The sequence below is a fragment of the Bufo bufo genome, chromosome 1 (genome assembly GCF_905171765.1).
Source record: "Bufo bufo chromosome 1, aBufBuf1.1, whole genome shotgun sequence".
Lineage (NCBI taxonomy): Eukaryota > Metazoa > Chordata > Amphibia > Anura > Bufonidae > Bufo > Bufo bufo.
Window position 1 is genome coordinate 594,602,077 of NC_053389.1, and position 21,820 is coordinate 594,623,896.

Sequence of the window (21,820 nt, forward strand, 5' to 3'; positions counted from 1 at the left end):
TTGGCAGATTTTCCATTTTAATTCATTTTTTTCCCCGCTAACAAAGCAAGGGTTAACAGCCAAACAAAACTCAATATTTATTGCCCTGATTGTGTAGTTTACAGAAAATATGTGGTCGTAAACTGCTGTACGGGCACATGGCATGGCGCAGAAGGAAAGGATCGCCATATGATTTTTGGAAGGCAGATTTCACTGGGATAATTTTAAGTTGCCATGTCACATTTGAAGCCCCCCTGATGCACCCCTAGAGTAGAAACTCCAAAAAAGTGACCCCATTTTAGAAACTACTGGATAAGGTGGCAGTTTTGTTGGTACTATTTTAGGGTACACATGATTTTTGGTTGCTCTACATTACACTTTTTGTGAGGCAAGGTAACAAAAAATAGCTGTTTTGGCATAGTTTTTATTTTTTGTTATTTACAATGTTCATCTGACAGGTTATATCGTGCTATTTTTATAGAGCAGATTGTTACGGACGCAACAATACCAAATATGACAACTTTTTTGGTTGTTTGTTTCAGTTTTACATAATAAAGCATTTTTGAAAAAAAAATTTTTTTTGTATCCATATTCTGAAAGCCATATATTTTTTCTTTTTTTGGTAGGGGCTAATTTTTTTCAGTATGAGATGACTGGTACTATTTTAGGGTGTATATGACTTTTTGATTGCTTGGTATTACGCGTCTTTTGATGTAAGGTGACAAAAAAATGCCTTTTTTGACAAACTTTTTTTTTTTTTTACAGTGTTCACATGAGGGGTTAGGTCATGTGATATTTTTATACAGCAGGTTCTTACGGACGCGGCGATACCTAATAATATGTATACATTTTTTTTTATTTATGTACGTTTTACACAATGATATAATTTTTGAAACCCCAAAAAATCATGTTTTAGTGTCTCCATAGTCTGAGAGCCTTATTATTTTTTTATTTTTTGTCGATTGTCTTAGGTAGGATATCATTTTTGCGGAATATGATGACTGGCAGTATTTTGGGGTGCATAGGACTTTTTGATCGCTTGCTATTGCACTTTTTGTGATGTTTTTGACACCCTTTTTTTTTTTTTTTTTTTTTTTTACAGTGTTCATCTGAGGGGTTAGGTCATGTGGTATTTTTATAGAGCAGGTTGTTACGGACGTGGTGATACCTAATATGTAAACTTTTTTTTTTTTTTTTTACATTTAACACAATAAATTTTTGAAACAAAAAAAAATATTAATCATGTTTTAGTGTCTCCATAGTCTGAGACTGAGAGTCATAGTTTTTTGGCCGATTTGTCTTAGGTAGGGGCAAATTTTTTGCGGGATGAGGTGACTGTTAGATTGGTGCTATTTTGGGGGGCATACGCCTTTTTGATCGCTTGGTGTTGCACTTTCAGTGATGTAGCACAGTTTTTATTTTATTTTTTTGACTGTGTTCACCTGAGGGATTAGGTCATGTGATTTTTTTATAGAGCTTGCCGATACGGACGCGGTGATACCCAATATGTCTACTTTTCTTTTTTAACCTATTTAAAAAAATAATAACTTTTTTTTTTTTGTAAAACTTTCTTTTTTCACTTCTTTTCTTCTTCCCCACCCCCCCCCCCCCCCCACAACTTCTGCGGGTCTGATCTCCTTTACTGTAAGTGTATTACTCAATGTAAGGCCCCTTGCAGACGAGAGTGTCCAGATGTGTTGCGTCTGCGATCAGGGAAAATCAGTTTTAATTGCGTTGCTATTTTTTTTTTTGCGCGAGTGCAATGCGTTTTGTATGCGTGTGAGAAATAACTGATTGTGATACCCAGACCCGAACTCGGACTTCTTCACTGAAGTTCGGGTTTGGCTTAGGTGTTCTGTAGATTTTATTATTTTCCCTTATAACATGGTTATAAGGGAAAATAATAGCATTCTTAATACAGAATGCTTACTACAATGTGGCATGAGGGGTTAAAAAAATTAATAAAAATTTAACTCCCCTCATCCGCTTGTTCGTGCGACTGGTATCTTCTTTTTTCTTCTTCTTTCAGGACCTGTCAAAGGAACTTTTGATGACGTAATCAAAGGTCCTTTGGCAGGTCCTGAAAGAAGAAGAAAAAAGAAGATACCGATTGCGCGAACAAGCGGATGAGGTAAGTTACATTTTATTTAGTTTTTTTTTTTAAACTCCTCAATCCACATTTTAGTAAGCATTCTGGATTAACCTTTTCAGGACACAGGGCGTACAGGTATGCCTTTATGTCCTGGTACTTAAGGACACAGGGCGTACCTGTACGCCCTGTGTATTTCTGATCACCGCCGCACGGCGGGCGGTGATCGGAAGCTGGTGCCTGCTCAAATCATTGAGCAGGCACCTCGGCTAAATGCGCGGGGGGGTCTCGTGACCCCCCTATGTCGGCGATCGCCGCAAACCGCAGGTCAATTCAGACCTGCGGTTTGCGACTTTTACCTATTGCGGTGGCGGCGGGCGGCGGTGCCATCGGGTCCCCATGGGGCTGTAGGGGGGACCCGATGGCACGGAAGGCAGCGCGATACCTAAGGAAGGCATCACGCTGCCTTCCGGTGACGTGCCTGTGAGATCCAGGGGGCCGGAAGCTGTATGAGTAATACACACAGTATTACTCATACAGCCAATGCATTCCAATACAGAAGTATTGGAATGCATTGTAAAGGGATTAGACCCCCAAAAGTTCAAGTCCCAAAGTGGGACAAAAAATAAAATGAAAAAAAAAAAAGTGGAGGTACCTGTCTGTGTAAGTCTCCACTAGGAGCCACCGAGAAGCCCGGCGTCTTTTCTTCCCTTCTTCGGAGCCATGGGGGGATGCCTGTAGCTGCCTCGTGGCCCTGCCTAGCCGGCGAAGTTGCAGCGTGAGGGGGGAGGTGGATCTTCTCCTCTCATTGAGGCAGGCCGAGTCTGGGCGTGCGCGTCGCACCGGAAGTGACTCGTGCGTTCCACCGGCCGGAAGGGGAGGAGCTTAACATGGCGGGCACTGCGCGGCCCATTTGAAAAAGGGAACGCCGGCCAGCCAGCGTGGAGAGAGCCAGCGTGGAGAGAGCAGCAGCAAGCTGATACCGACCGGACGGCAGGCGGCACTTACAGCCCTCCATTTGCCCCCTTGAAGCAGCATCATCATACAGGAAGAAGGGGAAGTACAACCGCGCACTGACAGACAGGAGCAGCTTTCCGAATCCAGCATGGTACACCTGGGGGTAAGAGGGGTTAACCCCCACCATCTCCCTTTGGGGAGTTATTATTATGGTCAGGTTTAGACTGATTAGGCTGTTTTATTAAATACAGGTTAAAGAAGCCCCAAGAAAAGCTACCCACAAAACAAGAGCTAAGGAGTGTGGAATTTGCAAGCGAAAATTGGACCCGTCTTACCCCAAAACATGTTGCCAACCTTGTCTGGATAAGTTAGTGGCAGAGGAGTCGCCATCTTTATTACAAAGTATCCAAGACTTAGTTAAAAATGAAGTCCGTTCTTCTGTGGAAGATCTTAAAAAATCCCTGCCTAGCTCATCCAGACATAAGAGGGCTCAGACGATAGTGGAGGATACTATGGACTCTGAGGAGGGCGCTATTGCAGACTCAGATTCCTCCTCTGAGGATTTGACAGGGAAGCCGTTATTCAGAGCGGAAGATACGGATCTACTATTAAAGGCGGTTAGATCTGGTCTAGGCCAGAACTTATGTTTGAGAGCCTAAAGCCTAAAAAGTCTAGGGTGTTCCCCATTCAGGATTGTATCAAAGACCTGATTAAACGTGAATGGGAGAAACCCGATAAAAAATTCTTTATCCCTAGAGCGGTCAAGAGAAAGTACCCCTTTGACGATCAAGAAGTATCAGCTTGGCAGGAGGTACCGAGGGTAGACGCTCCCGTAGCTAAGATAAATAAAAAATCAGCTCTCCCGTTTGAGGATTTAGGGTCCCTTAAAGATCCCATGTACAAAAAGTCTGATGCATACTTAAGGAAGAATTGGGAGGCATCCACTTCTGCCTTTAAACCAAATATAGCGACTACTTCGGTGGCAAGGTCATTAAAGCCCTGGTTGGAGGAATTAGAGTCTCATATAGAGAACAAGACTCCTAGGGATCAGCTTCTGGAGGCTATACCAACTATGTCCAGTGCAGTGGACTTTATCTCTGATGCCTCCGCTGATGCATTGAGGCTTTCCGCTATAGCGGCCGCTCTGTCCAATTCAGCCAGAAGGTCCTTGTGGCTGAAGGGGTGGAAGGGTGATGTGGCTTCAAAGTCTAAGCTTTGTGCCCTCCCTTGCCAAGGAGATTTTTTGTTTGGGTCGGCCTTAGATGATATTTTAGATAAGGCATCTGATAAGAAAAAAGGATTTCCAGCACCGTCCTTTCCTAGACAGGGGAAGCCATTTCGGAGTAATGAGAGAAGGAAAGGTTTCGGGGATCAGAAGAAAAGAAGGGAATGGAGATCCGATAAATCAAAAAGTGTGCTGTTTTAAATCCAGACCTCAAACTTCAAGTTCCACTCAACAATGACGCCAGACCCCAAGTAGGTGGTCGTCTTTCTTTGTTTTCTCCAGCCTGGCGAAATATTACCGCAAGCGCCTGGGTAAGGGGTATTATAGAGAAAGGCTACCGCCTGGACTTCAAAAGGCTACCACCCAGGACATTCAAAATTACTTCCTTAAACCAAAATTCTCCAAAACAGGCGGCACTTACGGAGGAAATAAACAACCTCCTGGAAAAGGCAGTCCTTGTTCCAGTCCCAAAGAACGAACAAGGAGAGGGTTTTTATTCAACCCTATTTCTGGTTCCCAAGCCCAACGGTACGTTCAGGCTGATAATAAATTTGAAGAGTCTCAACCAATATTTGTCCTACCAGAAATTCAGGATGGAATCCATCTCCTCCACGGTCCTCCAGCTGTTCCCCAACTGCGTGATGGCCTCAATAGATATAAAAGATGCCTACTATCACGTGCCCATTCATCCTTTGTCTCAGAGATACCTGAGGGTAGCAGTGAAGATGGGAGAATCAATCGTTCATTTGCAGTTCAGAGCACTTCCTTTTGGGATATCACAAGCGCCGAGGCTCTTCACAAAGCTAATGGCAGAAATAAGAAGGTCAGACATCATTATAATCTCATACCTGGACGACCTTCTCTTGGTAGGGCAGTCCCCAGAGCTGTTGAGATCTCAAATACAGAAGGTCCTGGGGATCCTGATGAGCCTGGCCTGGTTAATAAATTGGGACAAATCATCCCTGATTCCAACCTCCAAATGCGTTTTCTTAGGCATCCTATTAGATTCTCAGACACAGAAATCTTATCTTCCGGCAGACAAGAAGAAAGTTATTCAGCAGAAAATCAGGTCTTTCAGCAAAACCAAGGAAGTTTCCCTAAGAAAAGCAATGTCTATTCTGGGTCTGATGACGGCTTGCATTCCTGCTGTGAGGTGGGCCCAATTCAGGTCCAGAATACTTCAATGGCACATTTTGTCCAAATGGGACGGGAGGGTGCTATCCCTGGATCGCAAGATTGTAGTCCCTAGTCCTGGGGTCAGTGGTTGAGACACGACCCCTTAATAATAACCACAGACGCAAGCCCTTGGGGATGGGGGGCCCATTCAGTTTTGGGGTTTTTCCAATGCCCTTGGTCAAAAACCCAGAGTGCTCAGTCCCAAAATGCCAGGGAGTTAAGAGCAGTCCTGTGCGCATTAAAGGAAAGTCTCCCATCTTTGCCTCAAAAACATGGCAGGATCCTATCCGACAACTCCTCGGTGGTAGCTTATATAAACAAGCAAGGGGGAACAAGATCTCCTCCACTAATGCAGCTAGCATCCCGGATCTTCTTGCTAATTCAGGGGAAAGCTCTTTCTCTCTCAGCGGTTCATTTGAAAGGCTCAGAGAATCACCAGGCGGACTTTCTCAGCAGACACAGATTCAGTCAGGCGAATTGGTGTCTGAATCAGGAAGTATTTCACCAAATAGAGGCCCTATGGGGATCTCCCACGATAGATCTATTTGCCTCGGTGGAGAACAAAAAGTGCAAAAGTTTATTTTCTCTGAGCAGGGAGGATCAGTCGATAGGCACAGATGCACTCTCACAGACATGGGGGGGAAGGGCCTAGTCTATGCTTTCCCTCCCATCAGCCTGTTGCCCAGAGTGATCCAGAAGATCAGGGGGGAGCAGGCAACAGTGATACTAATAGCACCGTTTTGGCCAAGAAGAGTCTGGTTTGCTTGGTTGAGGAGACTATCAATAGCCGATCCCTGGATACTTCCAGAGAGACAGGACCTATTATATCAGGGCCCTCTACATCATCGGGAAGTCAAGAACCTCCACCTGACAGCCTGGATTTTGAGAGGACATTCTTCAGGTCTAGAGGCCTATCAGAACAAGTCATTGGGACTCTCCTAGCTAGTAGGAAAAAAGTCACCTCTGAAAACTATCTAAAGGTATGGAAGACCTTCCTTCAGTTTGCAGGGCCAGGCCTAGACTTGAGCTCACCCAACATCCCGTTAATTTTTAAATTTTTTATAGGAAGGCCTTAACAAAAAGCTTAAACCCAGCACTCTCAATGTCCAGGTCTCGGCACTGAGTGCCCTATTTGACTTTAGATTGGCTACTCCTCCTTGGGTCAAAAGGTTAATTAAGGGATCCTCTAGACCAGTGATGGCGAACCTTTTAGAGACCGAGTGCCCAAACTGCAACCCAAAACCCACTTATTTATCACAAGGTGCCAACACGGCAATTTACCCTGAATACTACAGTCCAATATAGTTTATCTTCCATGTACTTTATCACTTAGCTATAATAGCTACATTCAGTGCGCTGCCTGTGCTGTTCATAGTGCGCCCTGCGCTGATGAATGGCAGGAACATTCTAAGGCATATTAGACTTTTTCCAGGGCGTGGGTGCCCACAGGGAGGGCTCTGAGTGCCACCTCTGGCACCCGTGCCATAGGTTCGCCACCACTGCTCTAGACTATGTCCTATAGTTAAATCTAAATCAGCCCCATGGGACCTTAACCTGGTTCTTTCTGCTCTAACCAAGGCCCCGTTTGAGCCTCTTGGGGACATCCCCTTAAAGATGCTGTCCTATAAGACTGTATTTTTAGTGGCCATTACATCCGCCAGACGAGTAGGAGAACTATCCGCTTTGTCCTCTTCCCCACCATATACTCAGATTCTGGAGGATAGAATTGTTTTCAAACCGGATCCTGCATTCCTGCCCAAAGTAGTGTCGGTATTCCATAAATCTCAGGAAATAGTTCTCCCTTCCTTTTGTCAGGACCCAAAGAACAGAGGGGAAAAATCCTTTCATACTTTTAGACGTCAGAAGGTGTGTCTCTGCATATTTAGAGTCTACGAAGGGCTTTAGAAAACCCCAGCAACTCTTTGTTCAGTTTCAGGGTCAGAACAGGGGCTCGAAAGTTACAAGCCGTACTTTAGCCAGATGGATCAAGAGAGCGATAGGTCTGGCATATTCATAATCAGATTGTCAGGTCCCTTCAGATTTTTCAGCCCATTCCACCAGGGCAGTAGCCTCTTCCTGGGCAGAAAAAGGGTGCGCTACCATTGAACAAATCTGTAGGGCAGCAACGTGGAGTTCCCCCTCTACGTTTTACAAGCACTATAGGTTAGACCTTTCATCTGTGCAGGATATGTCTTTTGGGAGAAAGTTGCTGCAGGCTGTAGCCCCTTCCTAATAGTTATCTAGTCTAGTCTCTCACAGGTGCTGTCATGGGGCGTAATGGAAATACTTCAATTACTCTTACCGGTAATATGTTTTCCATGAGCCCATGACAGCACCTACATAATTCCCTCCCTAAATAGAAAAAGAAAAAAAGGAGAGTGTATGTGTGTGTGTGTGTGTGTGTGTGTATATGTGTGTATATGTATATATATATATATATATATATATATATATATATATATATATATATATATATATATAATCTCTGGCATATATTTGGCACAGTGTTTTTTTTTTCTGGTTTACTTTTTTTGCTTGTGTTATTAGTTTTACTATATATAGGTGCATTGCTGGTCCCAGGAATCTTGTCAAATACTGAGTGGTGGAAGGCAATGGACCAATTTAAAGATCTGGGAAGTTCCTGTTTCCTGTCCAGAAGTGGGAGGATCTCATCATGGGCTCATGGAAAACATATTACTGGTAAGAGTAATTGAAGTATTTCCCCAAATAAAGTTAAAAAAATAGGTAAAAAATAGGTAAAAAATAGGGGGGGGGGGGGGGGGAGTATACATATTAGGTATCGCTGCGTCCGTATCGACCGGCTCTATAAACATATCACATGACCTAACCCCTCAGATGAACACCGTAAAAAATAAAAACTGTGCTAAATAAACAATTTTTTTGTCACCTTACATCACAAAAAGTACAACAACAAGCGATCAAAAAGGAGTTTGCCCACCAAAATAGTACCAATCTAACCGTCGCCTCATCCTGCAAAAAATTAGCCCCTACCTGAGACAATCGCCCAAAAAATAAAAAAAGCTATGGCTCAGAATATGGAGACACTAAAACATCATTTTTTTGTTTGAAAAAAAGCTGTTATTGTGTAAAACTTACATAAATTTTAAAAAAGTATACATATTGGGTATCGCCGCGTCCGTTTCGACTGGCTCTATAAAAATATCACATGACCTAACCCATCAGATGAACACCGTAAAAAAATAAAAACTGTGCTAAATAAAAAAAAAATTGTCACCTTACATCACATAACGTGTAATAGCAAGCGATCAAAAAGTCACACGCACCCTAAAACAGTGCCACTAAAACCGTCATCTCATCCCGCAAAAATCATACCCTACCCAAGGTAATCGCCCGAAAACTGAAAAAATTATGGCTCTCAGACTATGGAAACACTAAAACATGATTTTTTGGGCTTCAAAAATGAAATCATTGTGTAAAACTTAAATAAATAAATAAAAAGTATACATATTAGGTATCGCCGCGTCCGTGACAACCTGGTCTATAAAAATACCACATGATCTAACCTGTCAGATGAATGTTGTAAATAACAAAAAATAAAAACGGTGCCAAAACAGCTATTTCTTTTTACCTTGCCTCACAAAAAGTGTAATATAGAGCAACCAAAAATCATATGTACCCTAAACTAGTACCAACAAAACTTCCACGCTATCCCGTAGTTTCTAAAATGGGGTAACTTTTTTGGAGTTTCTACTCTAGGGGTGCATCAGGGGGGCTTCAAATGGGACATGGTGTCAAAAAAAACAGTCCAGCAAAACCTGCCTTCCAAAAACCGTATGGCATTCCTTTCCTTCTGCGCCCTGCCGTGTGCCCGTACAGTAGTTTACGACCACATATGGGGTGTTTCTGTAAACTATAGAATCTGAGCCATAAATATTGAGTTTGGTTTGGCTGTTAACCCTTGCTTTGTAACTGGAAAAAAATTATTAAAATGGAAAATCTGCCAAAAAAGTGAAATTTTGAAATTGTATCTCTATTTTCCATAAATTCTTGTGGAACACCTAAAGGGTTAACAAAGTTTGTAAAATCAGTTTTGAATACGTTGAGGGGTGTAGTTTCTAGAATGGGGTCATTTTTTGGGTGGTTTCTATTATGTAAGCCTCGCAAAGTGACTTCAGACCTGAACTGGTCCCTAAAAATGGGGTTTTTGAAAATTTCAGAAAATTTTTAAAGATTTGCTTCTAAGCCTTGTAACATTCCCAAAATGATCCAAACATGAAGTAGACATATGGGGAATGTAAAGTCATAACTATTTTTGGAGGTATTACTATGTATTATAGAAGTAGAGAAATTGAAACTTGTAAATTTGCAATTTTTTAAATATTTTTTTGGTAAATTTGGTATTTTTTTTAAATAAAAATGATTTTTTTTAACTTCATTTTACCAGTGTCATGAAGTACAATATGTGACGAAAAAACAATCTCAGAATGGCCTGGATATGTCAAAGCGTTTTAAAGTTATCAGCACTTAAAGTGACACTGGTCAGATTTGCAAAACATGGCCTGGTCCTTAAGGTGAAATAAGGCTGTGTCCTAAAGGGGTTAAGAATGCTATTATTTTCCCTTCTAATGATGTTATAAGGGAAAATAATACAGTAAATTGACTTGCTCATCCCTATCATCTCCTAGCAACCTATGTGTGAAAATCGCACCGCATCCGCAATCACAACGCACAAGTGATTCGTGAAAATCATCGCTCATCTGAACAGCCCCACTGAAGTGAATAGGTCTAGATTCAGTGCGGGTGCAATGAGTTCACCTCACGCATTGCACCCGCATGGAATTCTCGCCTGTGTGAAAGCGGCCTAATACACTTCAGCCTGCTTGCCTGTGAGATCCAGGGGGCTGGGTCTCACAGGCTCTCCCGGAAGGCAGCCACAATGCCTAAGGAAGGCATCAGGCTGCCTTCCCTGCCATTGGGTCCCCGTCAAAGCAGCGCGGGGACATGATGGACACCCCGCACAAGTCTGAAGCCCGCACGTGCCGTGGTCAGCGCTGACCGCAGCAGTGCAAGGGTTAATGCGCTGCATCAGTGATTTCACTGATGCCGGCGCATAGCGCAGGGGTCCGGCTATCAGTGACTGCCGGACCCCTGCTGCTGATCGGGCTGGTGCAGGATTAGTGCACCGTATATGTACGGCGCTGGGCATTAAATCACATCCGGTTGCGCCATACATATACGGCGCTGATCGTTAAGGGGTTAATTAGGGAGCTATAACAAGCAATCATTGGATTGCTTTTCTTATAGACTCCAATGCATTAGCATTGAAGTCTATGAGGATTTTACAGTATTTCTATGAAGCCCTGCTACAGGCCGGGCTCCATAGACATTACTAAGCAGCAGCCTCCTGTCACACAGGAGGACAGGAGCTGCTGCTAACACACTGGCTAACCCGATCCCCGCCAGGGGGAACCGGAGCACACCTGGAAGCGCGCACTTCTGGGTTTTCAACATTTTATATGCATCTGAGGATTTACTTTTCCATGATCGGCATTAGCAGCAGGCACCTGGCGGCTATGGCATTCACTCTGCTCAGGAGCGGGCGCTATCTTTAAAGTCCCGACCGCCACTTAAATAGCCGTATTGCAGTCGTGAAGGGGTTAACTTTCTCCACATGATAAATGCCATTTGCTGAAGTGACACATCCCCTTTAACTGTAATACCTGGAGGGAAACCACAGTAATGGTCCTGGGACAGATTTGAATCCTGGACCCCAGTGCTAAGCCACTATGTTACCTCTAATACAGTCCTGATTAAAAGTTTAAGACCACTTGAAAAATGGCAAAAATCATATTTAGCATGGCTGGATCTTAAAGAGGACCTTTCACTAGATGAAAAAATAAATCTAAACTAACTATACAGACATGGAGAGCGGCGCCCAGGGATCCCCCTGCACTTACTGTTATACCTGGGCGCCGCTCCGTTCTCCCGGTATAGCCTCCGGTATCTTCATAGTTAGGCTCCACCCAGGGGAACCTGCCGGGGTCTCTTTCTCCCAGGCTGTAGCGCTGGCCAATCGCAGCGCTCAGCTCATAGCCTGAGAGGTTTTTTTTTCTCTCAGGCTATGACTCAGGCAGTAAGTGCAGGGGGATCCCTGGGCGCCGCTCTACATGGCTGTATAGTTAGTTTAGATGTTTTAATCTAGTGAAAGGTCCTCTTTAAGAAGGTTCTAAGTGGAGCTTCAACATGCAACAAGAAGAAATGGGAGTGAGACAAAACATTTTTTGAGCATTCAATTTAATGAAAACAACGAATAAACTGAAACAGGCTGTTTTTCAGCTGATCAAAAGTTTAGGACCACACCTCCAAAAAAAAAACTAAAACCCCCCAAAACAGAATCCAACTTCCAAACATGAACTCAGTAATGAGTAGCTCCACCGTTATTGTTTATCACTTCAAAAATTCGTTTCGGGGAGGGGGGGAAGCCTAACCGCTGTGCAGGACGGAGCTGTGAGTGAGAGCTCTCTCCTCCATTAACCCCACTTTGCAGCTTTTGCACACCCGCTGATAAACCAAAATGGGGAAGATCGGCAGAGATTCGGCAGAGATTCCCCAAATTTGTTCATAAACGATCCATGCAGTCTCCTGCACGCCTAACCAAGATGGCGCCCAGGCACAAGGAGCGGGAGTCTGACAGAGAGGCCGAGGAAGATCTGGACTATGCAGAGTGCCCAGCGGAGGACAATCCACAGAATGATGCTGAACACATCACTAAGTCCTTCCTCACAGAGTCGCTGTCACAGGCCCTGGCTCCTCTGTTACAGGAGGTAAGAGACTTGCACCATGACATGCGGGCCCTGGGATCCCAAGTTGAGCTGCTAGAGTCCCGCCAAGAGCAAGTTATAGCTCACAGCACAGCTCTATCAGATATCTCAAAAGAGCAAATTACTACCCTAAATAATGCTTTCCTCATGATTGAGGACCAGGAAAATAGAAGCAGGAGAAAGAATATACGTATGAAGGGACTTCCAGAGTCTGTGACACATGAAACCTTAGAGGGGACTGCCTTAGCCCTATTTGCAAGCCTGCTGGGAGATGAAAGGGCATCCGCCATTATTGTAGAAGGGATCCATCGCTCCTTACGCCCTGTGCCTAAAAACGAGGACCCCCCGAGGGATGTCATATGTGGCCTCTTAAGCTACAGGGACACAGCTGCGATCCTTCAAGCCGCAAGGAAAAAGTTATCCTATAAGGACTCACCCATATCTCTTTACCAAGACTTAGCCTCCTCTACATTGGCCAAGCGCAGAGTCTTGAAGCCGCTCACGGATCATCTGAGAAACCAGAAAGTAATGTATAAGTGGCTATTCCCTTTAGGGATCACATTTGCAAAAAACAGCAGAAGATGTTCAGTTAGGTCACCCCAGTACTTGCGAGCCGCATGGAAAATCCTGGAAATCGCTCCGCTGGAAATAGATTCCTGGTTGCTGATTGATATCTCTACCTCTCGTCTGCCTCAATTACCGTCCTCAGACCCTTGGGCGGCAGTGTCCCGGCAGAGATCATCTAACAGCAGAAAGATGCCGGGTTGAAGAACCCACGTTAACCCATGGAGTTCCTGTGACTAACTTTCTTATCCAGTAGATTTAATCGGGAGTTCTTCACCTGCTAGCTGCTTTCAGTGGCACTTCCATGTTATCCCCTCTGGGATTGTTTATCGCTATACCATGCCTTCAGGAGATTTAGATATCTCCATTTACAGAGTTTATGTATTGTTATAACGCTCAAATTGTGCATTCCAGTTATTAACACCGGTCCTGGACTTGTGTACCAGGCAAGGTCTCAGTTAACCCTTTGAAGTGGGGGAGGGAGGTTTTGGGTTAGGATGTTCCTCCGGTCATTCAGTTATCCCACCGCCTTGCAGCCTTGATGTATAACCTCAGCCATATGCTTTTACTTTCATATGCTTACGGTTTTATGTAGTTTCTGTTATGATTTTATTTGTGCTCATTGCGGTTCGGTAGGTGGTCGTGTGCTCAGCCTGGATGCCCCCTCGGTGATTGTCCACTATGCTCATTGTCAGTTACCTACCATGTCTATTTCTTGGTCAGTGCCCAGACTTCGTAATAATAATAACCAGATGGCCAGTTTGCCACTCCTTACCTTAACAGAAAGCCCTTATTGTGTATTCCCACTACTTGTTCTCCTGACTGCAGCCAACATACTTACCTGGTGTTTCATATTTGATCTACCTGTCCCATTACATGCATTCAGCGTTCGCCTCCAACTTATGTATTCAGCATAGCCACATGCTCAAGTGAAACTGGCTCCCCCATGCACACAGATGTACTCAGCTTAGTTCCTCAAAATTATGTACCCAGCTTTTCTACTTGCACTAGTGCACTCTACTTCTTTGTCCATGTACTCAGCGCATTTGCCCGCTAATGTGTACTCGGCATACTCCCCATTGATTATGTACTCGGCTTCTTTATTCATGTACTCAGCGTATTTGCCCGCTATTGTGTATTCAGCATGATCTCCAATTATTATGTACCCAGCTTTTTTATTTATGTACTCAGCGTATTTACCCGCCATTGCGTATTCAGCATGTTCCCCAATTTTTATGTACTCAGCTTATTTGTTTCCCTGTCTTGTATTCCAAGCCTCCTCAGACGCGCCCCATTTGATACCCAGGTGTCACCTCACTGTGTGCACGCCCTGCATGGGACTTGGCTCGACGGGTCTGCATTTGGTATGTACTATGTCTATGCGGTGTACTGTCGGCTATCTGCTCTAGGTCTGGTTACCGATATTAAATGGCAGAACTAAAAGTTACTACCTTCAATGTCAGAGGGTTTAACTCACCACAGAAGAGGTCCCAGATTTATACGCTCCTGAAAAAACTTGGTAGTGACATTTGTCTATTACAGGAAACACACATCAAAAAGGGGAAAATTCCCCTTATTTCAAATCCGCAATTCCCTACTTGGTTTCACTGTACTCACTCGTCAGCCTCTAGGGGAGTTAGTATTGCCATTAGCAAAAATGTCCCATTTGAACTTACCCTGATACAAGACGACCCCGAGGGCAGATTTCTATTTGTAAAGGGTAAAATGGGAGGTCTTCTGGTCTCAATAGCAGGCCTCTATGCGCCCAACGCCAGACAACATAGATGGTTACGCAAGACCCTACTAAAGTTCCAGGACTTTGCTGAAGGTATGCGGATTATTGGGGGCGACATTAACGTTTCCCTGTACTCAAATTTAGACACGTCCCTAGGCAATTCTACTGCGTCACAGAAAACGCTAGGCGGTATTAATGGTTTACTGAGAAACTTGCAACTGACAGACACATGGAAAGCTTTACATGCCTTAGATAAGGATTTTACGTTTTACTCCTCGGTACATAAATCATTTCAAAGACTTGACTATATTTTTCTCTCCAATTCACACATTGGCATGTTACGCCAGTTGCAAATAGATTCCATCACAGTTTCGGACCACGCCCCCGTTACGACTACACTTTCATTCGCCAACCTCCCTGTGAGGGAATGGTCGTGGCGCCTAAACGAAACTCTACTTGATGCGGACACTCACATTTCTGAATTGTCCATCAAATTGTCCCACGATTTCCACGATAACACGGTAAACGATACGTCCCAGACAATTATATGGCAAGCTCATAAAGCCTTTATCCGTGGAGAACTCATTGCCTTAGGTGCTAAAGTTAAAAAAGAAAGACAAAAAAAACTGAACTCGCTGTTAAGCCAAATAGCAAACATTGAGTCTATTCAGAAACAGTCCAGACTTACCCATGCTCAAGATGAGCTCAAATCCTTAAGGAGGCAGTTGAAAGAACTGCTTAACGTTAAGTGTGCAAAAGCGTATCAGTATGCCAAATTTAAACAATACTTACACGGAAATAAGGGAGGCAAACTTATGTCCCACCAAATCAAACAGAGAAGGGATGCGCAATTAATCTCCTCCATTAAATCCTTAGGAGGTGGATATGTCTCCAACACCTCTGAAATAGCGGCAGAATTTTGCTCTTTTTATAAAAAGCTATACAATCTTGGGACCTCTTCAGGAACAACCTCTCAGGGGCTGAAAGATTACACCGCATAGATAATTTCCTAACTGCTCTGAAACTTCCAGTCCTAAGCAGGGATGATGGCCTCAGTTTGACGGAACCTTTTTCAGAAGAGGGAGTAAAAAAGGTGATGGAGGGAATGCCTGTGGGCAAAGCACCAGGCCCTGATGGTCTACCGATAGGGTACTATAAGAAGTTTCTCCCATTGCTTTTGCCCCAGTTGACTAAGTGATGTCAGGTGCTGGCGAGGGGTGAACCTCTCCCTAACCAGGCTGTAGAGGCCGCGATCACAATCATTCATAAAGAAGGTAAAGACGAAAAAGAGTGTGGTAATTATAGGCCGATATCGCTGTTAAATTTGGATATAAAGATTTGGGCCACACTTCTAGCCTCCAGGTTGTCCTCTTTGATACCTAAGATTATTAATAAAGAGCAGGCTGGCTTCGTGATGGGCAGAGAGGGTCACTTCCAATCTTGTCGTATCATTAACGCCATCCTGTGGTCTAAACTTAACTCACAGCCTCTTGTGATGTTGAGTACTGATGCCGAAAAGGTTTGGAGTTCCCTCTGAGTTCATACAAGCGATAATGTCTCTTTATAGCGCACCCAGTGCCAGAGTACGAGTCAATGGCACGCTGTCAAATAAGTTCCCTATCACCAATGGCACCCGTCAAGGTTGTCCATTGTCCCCGTCACTGTTCATAATGGTTATGGAAACGCTATTACAAGCGTTCCGCGACAATTCATTGATTAGAGGTCTGCAGGTTGGGCCTATTGAACATAAATGCGCTGCATTTGCTGACGACTTAATGCTGCTAGTCACAAACCCCAGACAAGCCTTTCCTATGATTCTTGATCTTTTTTCCACCTTGGGAGAATTATCTAACTTCAAAATAAATTACTCTAAATCGGTAGCGATGGGAATATCACTACCAATTGCCGCGCTGAAGACTCTCAAAACGTCATACCCATTTAATTGGGCGTGGAAATCACTAGCGACCCCTCAAAACTATATAACACTAACTATTTATCCCTCTTAAAGAGGACCTTTCATCAGAATCAAGTATGTAAACTGAATATACATACATGGAGAGCGGCGCCCAGGGATCCCCCTGCACTTACTATTATCCCCGGGCGCCGCTCTGTTCTCTGGTTATAGGCTCCGGTAAAGTCATAGTTAGGCTCCACCCATTTGAGCCTGCCGGCGTCTTTCTCCTATGTTGTAGCGCTGGCCAATCGCAGCGCTCAGCTTATAGCATGGCTAAGAGCTGAGCGCTGCGATTGGCCAGCGCTACAGCATAGGAGAAGGAGACCATGGCAGGCTCAAATGGGTGGAGCCTAACTATGACTTTACCGGAGCCTATAACCAGAGAACGGAGCGGCGCCCAGGGATAATAGTAAGTGCAGGGGGATCCCTGGGCGCCGCTCTCCATGCAAACCCAGGAAAATGCAAACCCAACTGCACTCGTTAACGCTCCCATGGGTCTCTTGGATTGGTCGCAAGAATGTCCTACAAACGTATATAGTTCCAAAATTGCTTTATCTGCTACAAATGATACCGATTAGTGTACCGCAATCTTTCTTCAGGCGTGTCCGTCAATTGTTTACGGCATTCCTCTGGAGGAGTAAGAAACCCAGGGTAGCTTACGATAGACTAATCAGTCCCCGTTCACATGGAGGGTTCGGACTTCCAGACTTAGCTTCTTACCATAAAGCCATACAACTAAAGAGATGGATACTTCTTGGTGTACCGGCCTACAGACCCTTGGGAGCAGATATTGAGCTTGCGATGTTGTCAGAAAAACAATTAGCGGGCCTATGGGGACTAGATTTACCGGATGCTAAACCAATGGGGTTAACCTCGAGCCTTTTTAGAACAGTTAAAAACCTCATGGGTCATATGGAACTCTTCTCGACTCCACCCTACAATTTACCAGCTATGGCTATTCCCTTCCTGTTAAAAGCTGATACGCCAATCATTCCACAATTCTGGAGAATACTCAAAAACACCCTATTGGCATTCCTCCTTGCCAGATTAAAGACAGAGAGGGACATAACCCTGTTCTGTTCAGACTTAGTGGGAGTGTAAAACTTCTTGGCACTTAATGTGCTTAAGAATGCTTGCCAAGAATTAATAGCCAGATATGATGGACCCCCTGTCCCTACTTGGTTTGAACAACTCTCGTCTAATGAGAAACTGCCCTAGGCGTAGTATCTCGTTTTTGTATAAATGGTTATTGACCAAGAGGCCTGCTAGCACCCCAGCTTTTATCAGAGCTTGGGAATCTGACTTAGACCGCTCTTTCTCCCCCTATGAACTAACTCAGATATACCAAAGATCCCATGGGTTTTCTAAATGCATCACAATACAGGAACACTCATTCAAAACTATGACTCGCTGGTATAATGACCCGTTCAAGCTTTTCAGAATGGGACTTTCAATAAATGATCTGTGTTGGCGATGTGGGGGGGGGGCGAGGGATTCCTTTTAGGTCATATTCTATGGTCTTGCCCAAATATTCAATCATTCTGGGAGCTGGTAGAACGCCAGGTGAATGTAATATGTAAAACTTCAATTAAGCTATCCCCTACATCAGTGTTATTATGGCTGCCTTCCGACACCTGGCGACCAGCTTTATCGGACCTACCGATTTTATAAGTACAACCAGCTAGACTATTAATCCCACTAAATTGGCTTCGGCCTACATCTCCTTCCTTGGAGGAGTTGTACACAAAAATAGACCAAATATTTTTGATGCAGGAATTGGTAGGTTGGGCCAACAAGACACATAATAGATTCCTTGAATTGTGGGCTCCTTGGAGAGAGTTTAGGGCGAAATAATGTTAGACTTTGGTGTAGAGAGAGAGTATTTTATCCATATTCAGTATTCCGCATATCTGGACGAGGAGGGCATCCGGAGCTGGGCACACACATGAAGACTTATAACTGCAATATTACCTATAGAAACAACCGAACCGTTGAATTTTTTGTTTTCTGCCTTTTTCTTTATTTTCTTTATTTTCTTTATTTCCGTGTTCACACAGAAACATGTATCTATGTTCAATCTGATGTTTCGGTTATCTGAAAAATGTCGGATAATTCCTGTCTTGCTTCTAATGTATGTATTATCCCTGCTTATATCTCATATGTGATGGTCTGATATTATGATTCTCTTAATAAAAAGAGATTTGTTAAAAAAATATATATATTGTTTCGGCATGCTTGATGCAAGCGTTTCCATGAGGTGAGTGGGAACATTTCTCCAAGTGGTGAAGACAGCCGCACTAAGGCCATCTACTGTCTGGAACTGTTGTCCATTTTTGTAAACTTCCCTTGCCATCCATCCCCAAAGGTTCTCAATTGGATTTAGATCAGGGGAACACACAGGATGGGCCGAAAGAGTGATGTTATTCTCCTGGAAGACGTCCCTTGTCCTGCGGGCATTGTGTACTGTAGTGTTGTCCTGTTGAAAAATCAAGTCGTTACCACACAGACGAGGGCCCTCAGTCATGAGGAATGCTCTCTGCAATATCTGGACATAGCCAGCGGCCGTTTGACGCCCCTGCACTTCCTGAAGCTCCATTGTTCCACTGAAGGAAAAAGCACCCCAGACCATTATGGCGACCCCTCCACTGTGGCGCGTAGAAAACATCTCAGGTGGGATCTGCTTGTCATGACAGTAACGTTGGAAACCATCAGGACCATCAAGGTTTAATTTTTTCTCATCAGAGAATAAAACTTTCTTCCACTTTTGAATGTCCCATGTTTGCTGCTCTCTTGCAAAGTCCAAACGAGCAGTTCTGTGGCGTTCAAGGAGACGGGGTCTTTGAAGACGTTTTTTGTTTTTGAAGCTCTTCAGTCTCAGATGCCGTCTGATGGTTATGGGGCTGCAGTCAGCACCAGTAAGGACCTTAATTTGGGTTGAGGATTGTCCAGTGTCTTGACGGACAGCCAATTGGATCCTCCGGCTCAGTGCTGAGGAAATTTATTTGGGTCTTCCACTTTACTTTTTTGTTCCATAACCCTCAGGATCATTTAAGAAATTTCAAATGACTGTCTTACTGCGTCCCACCTCAGCAGCGATGGCGCGCTGTGAGAGACCCTGCTTATGCAGTTCAACAACCCGACCACGTTCAAAAAGGGAGTTTTTTTGCCTTTGCCATCACAACGTGTGACTACCTGACAGAAAATGACCATGAATCCACATCTTTGCACAGATTTGGCCTTTTAAAGGCATGTGGTCCTAAAATTTTGATCAGCTGAAAAACAGCCTGTTTCAGTTTATTCGTTGTTTTTATTAAATTGAATGCTCAAAAAATGTTTTGTCTCACTCTCATTTCTTCTTGTTGCATGTTGAAGCTCTACTTGGAACCTTGTTAAGATCCAGCCATGCTAAATATGATTTTTTGCAATTTTTCAAGTGGTCTTAAACTTTTGATCAGGACTGTACATAATTTGGTTATACAGTAAGGGCTAATTCCGTGCTCAATCTGGGAAACATAGGCCGTGTGATGGCCACATCTTCCGGACCGACCGCAGCTCCCCTGACTTGAACTGACTGCATCATTGAGATCCATGATAGTCAGTTCCTATCTGTTTTACTGTACTCAGTTGCATGGTGCGACTTTCAATAGTGCATGTTGCGAGACCAGTGGTCTGTGCTGAAAACAAACATGTGATTTGAACCATTGACAGTAGTGGGTCTGTGTGCTGTACGTTATGTAAAATACTACTCTGGTCTGAATCTGGCCTAAGGGGATCGGCACACGGTCAGGTTTCCTGATGCAGCTTTAGAAGCCATGACTAGGAGAGAATTCAAAACGGAGGAGAAGTCCTATCTGTCCTGTATACTTTCTCTCCTTTCATGATTCACTCCTGATTTTGGCTTTTGAAAACTGCCTCAGGAAAGCTGACTGTGTGGCCGTCCCTAATTCTATATTGTGTCTGATTTACACACAGCTGGACAGGTGAAAGGGCTTGTGTACTGAGGGATGGGTCCTGCTTTCATAGCTATCTATATGACTGTAGAAAATTCCTTTATTATTTCTACTAGAAGTTATGAATTCATTGGCAGCAGTCTGCAGTAAGGGTACAGAGGGGTGGTAACCAGTTAGGGGGGGGGGGGATAGAGTGAGACTATGTACGTACACACCCCCAACTAGTTACCACCCCTCTGTACCCTTACTGCAGACTTGCTGTATAACTTCTAATAGAAATAAAGGAATGGTACAACACAGAGCCATAAGAACAGATGCTCCAGAATATTTATTACATGGGAAATGCATGAAGCTATTAAACCAGGCATGTCAGGAGTGGTGAAAGGTCCTCTTTAACTTTCAAGCTTGTTGTACCTATTGAAAAGAAATAATACTCACCTGTTCCTCACTTTCCACTGGGTCCCCGTCCTGTAACTTTCTGGACAGATGTTCATGTACATATAAGCCACTGCAGCCAATGAATGGCCTCAGCTGTGACATTTCCCCAAGAAGCACGTCACTACTGTTACATGCCAAAAAAGTCCACAAAGCTTGACAACTCTTAATGTTGGCGGTTGTACTTTTTTTACAGGGTCGTTTTCTCCAGTATCAAGCAAGCACGTTACCTGGTGACCTTACTATGAAAGAAACCTCTGGATCTGTCCTTCAGAAACAAGCTGTGGCCACCTCATCGCCTCAACATGTGAAAAAGTATTCCAACTCTGTCTCCCTGTACTCCAACCCAGCAGCATCTGAAAACTGTCAATCTCCTCGTCCACTGTTACTGTTCCTTCCTTGGCTAGGCTCAAATGCTCAATCCTTTGAAAAATATATCCAGCTGTACTTTAAACTGGGCTTTGATGTGTTAGTGGCAGAGAGCTCACTATCACACTTTTTGTGGCCCAAGATAGGTCTGGAACATGCAGGACGTCTGCTTAATCTCCTGATGGACGAGAAGGATCTTTGCTCCCGTAAACTTTACCTTCATGCAATGTCCATAGGAGGCTACACATTTGCACAGATGTTGGTGGGCTCTTCCAAGGAGAAGCGGCAAATGCTGGACCGGATTCATGGTCAAGTGTTTGATAGTCTTGTGGTTGGCAGCTTGGAAAGAATGGCAACAGGTGAATAAGCCTAAAATTAAGTGAATCTGTTTGTAACTAGTGTTTCTGTGCAAAAATGGGTGCTTTTATCAATCACAATACTACTTTGATTTTCTTCTTCAATATGGCCCTCAGTGTGCTGTGTAAAATGGGATCCAGATGATTGTTTGCTGACATTGGGAGAAGATTTATTAAGCCCCCATGTCAAAATAATGGTGCCAAAATGTTTTATGCCATGCTTAAAAA

At 43.9% G+C, this 21,820-nt stretch overlaps 1 protein-coding gene across 4 annotated transcripts in view; it reads left to right on the plus strand.

Moving 5' to 3' along the window:
* LOC120985401 overlaps window positions 1-21,820 on the plus strand; it is a 43,201-nt gene that overhangs the window by 18,178 nt on the left and 3,203 nt on the right. For 3 of the 4 annotated variants that reach the window (XM_040413510.1, XM_040413507.1, XM_040413509.1), the window contains exon 2: window positions 21,064-21,595. In XM_040413510.1, coding sequence (XP_040269444.1) covers window positions 21,112-21,595 — 484 coding nt within the window. In that variant the 5' untranslated portion in view covers window positions 21,064-21,111. Of the gene's footprint in view, window positions 1-21,062; window positions 21,596-21,820 lie in introns of all 4 variants that reach the window. The other variant, XM_040413508.1, reaches the window with a different exon arrangement.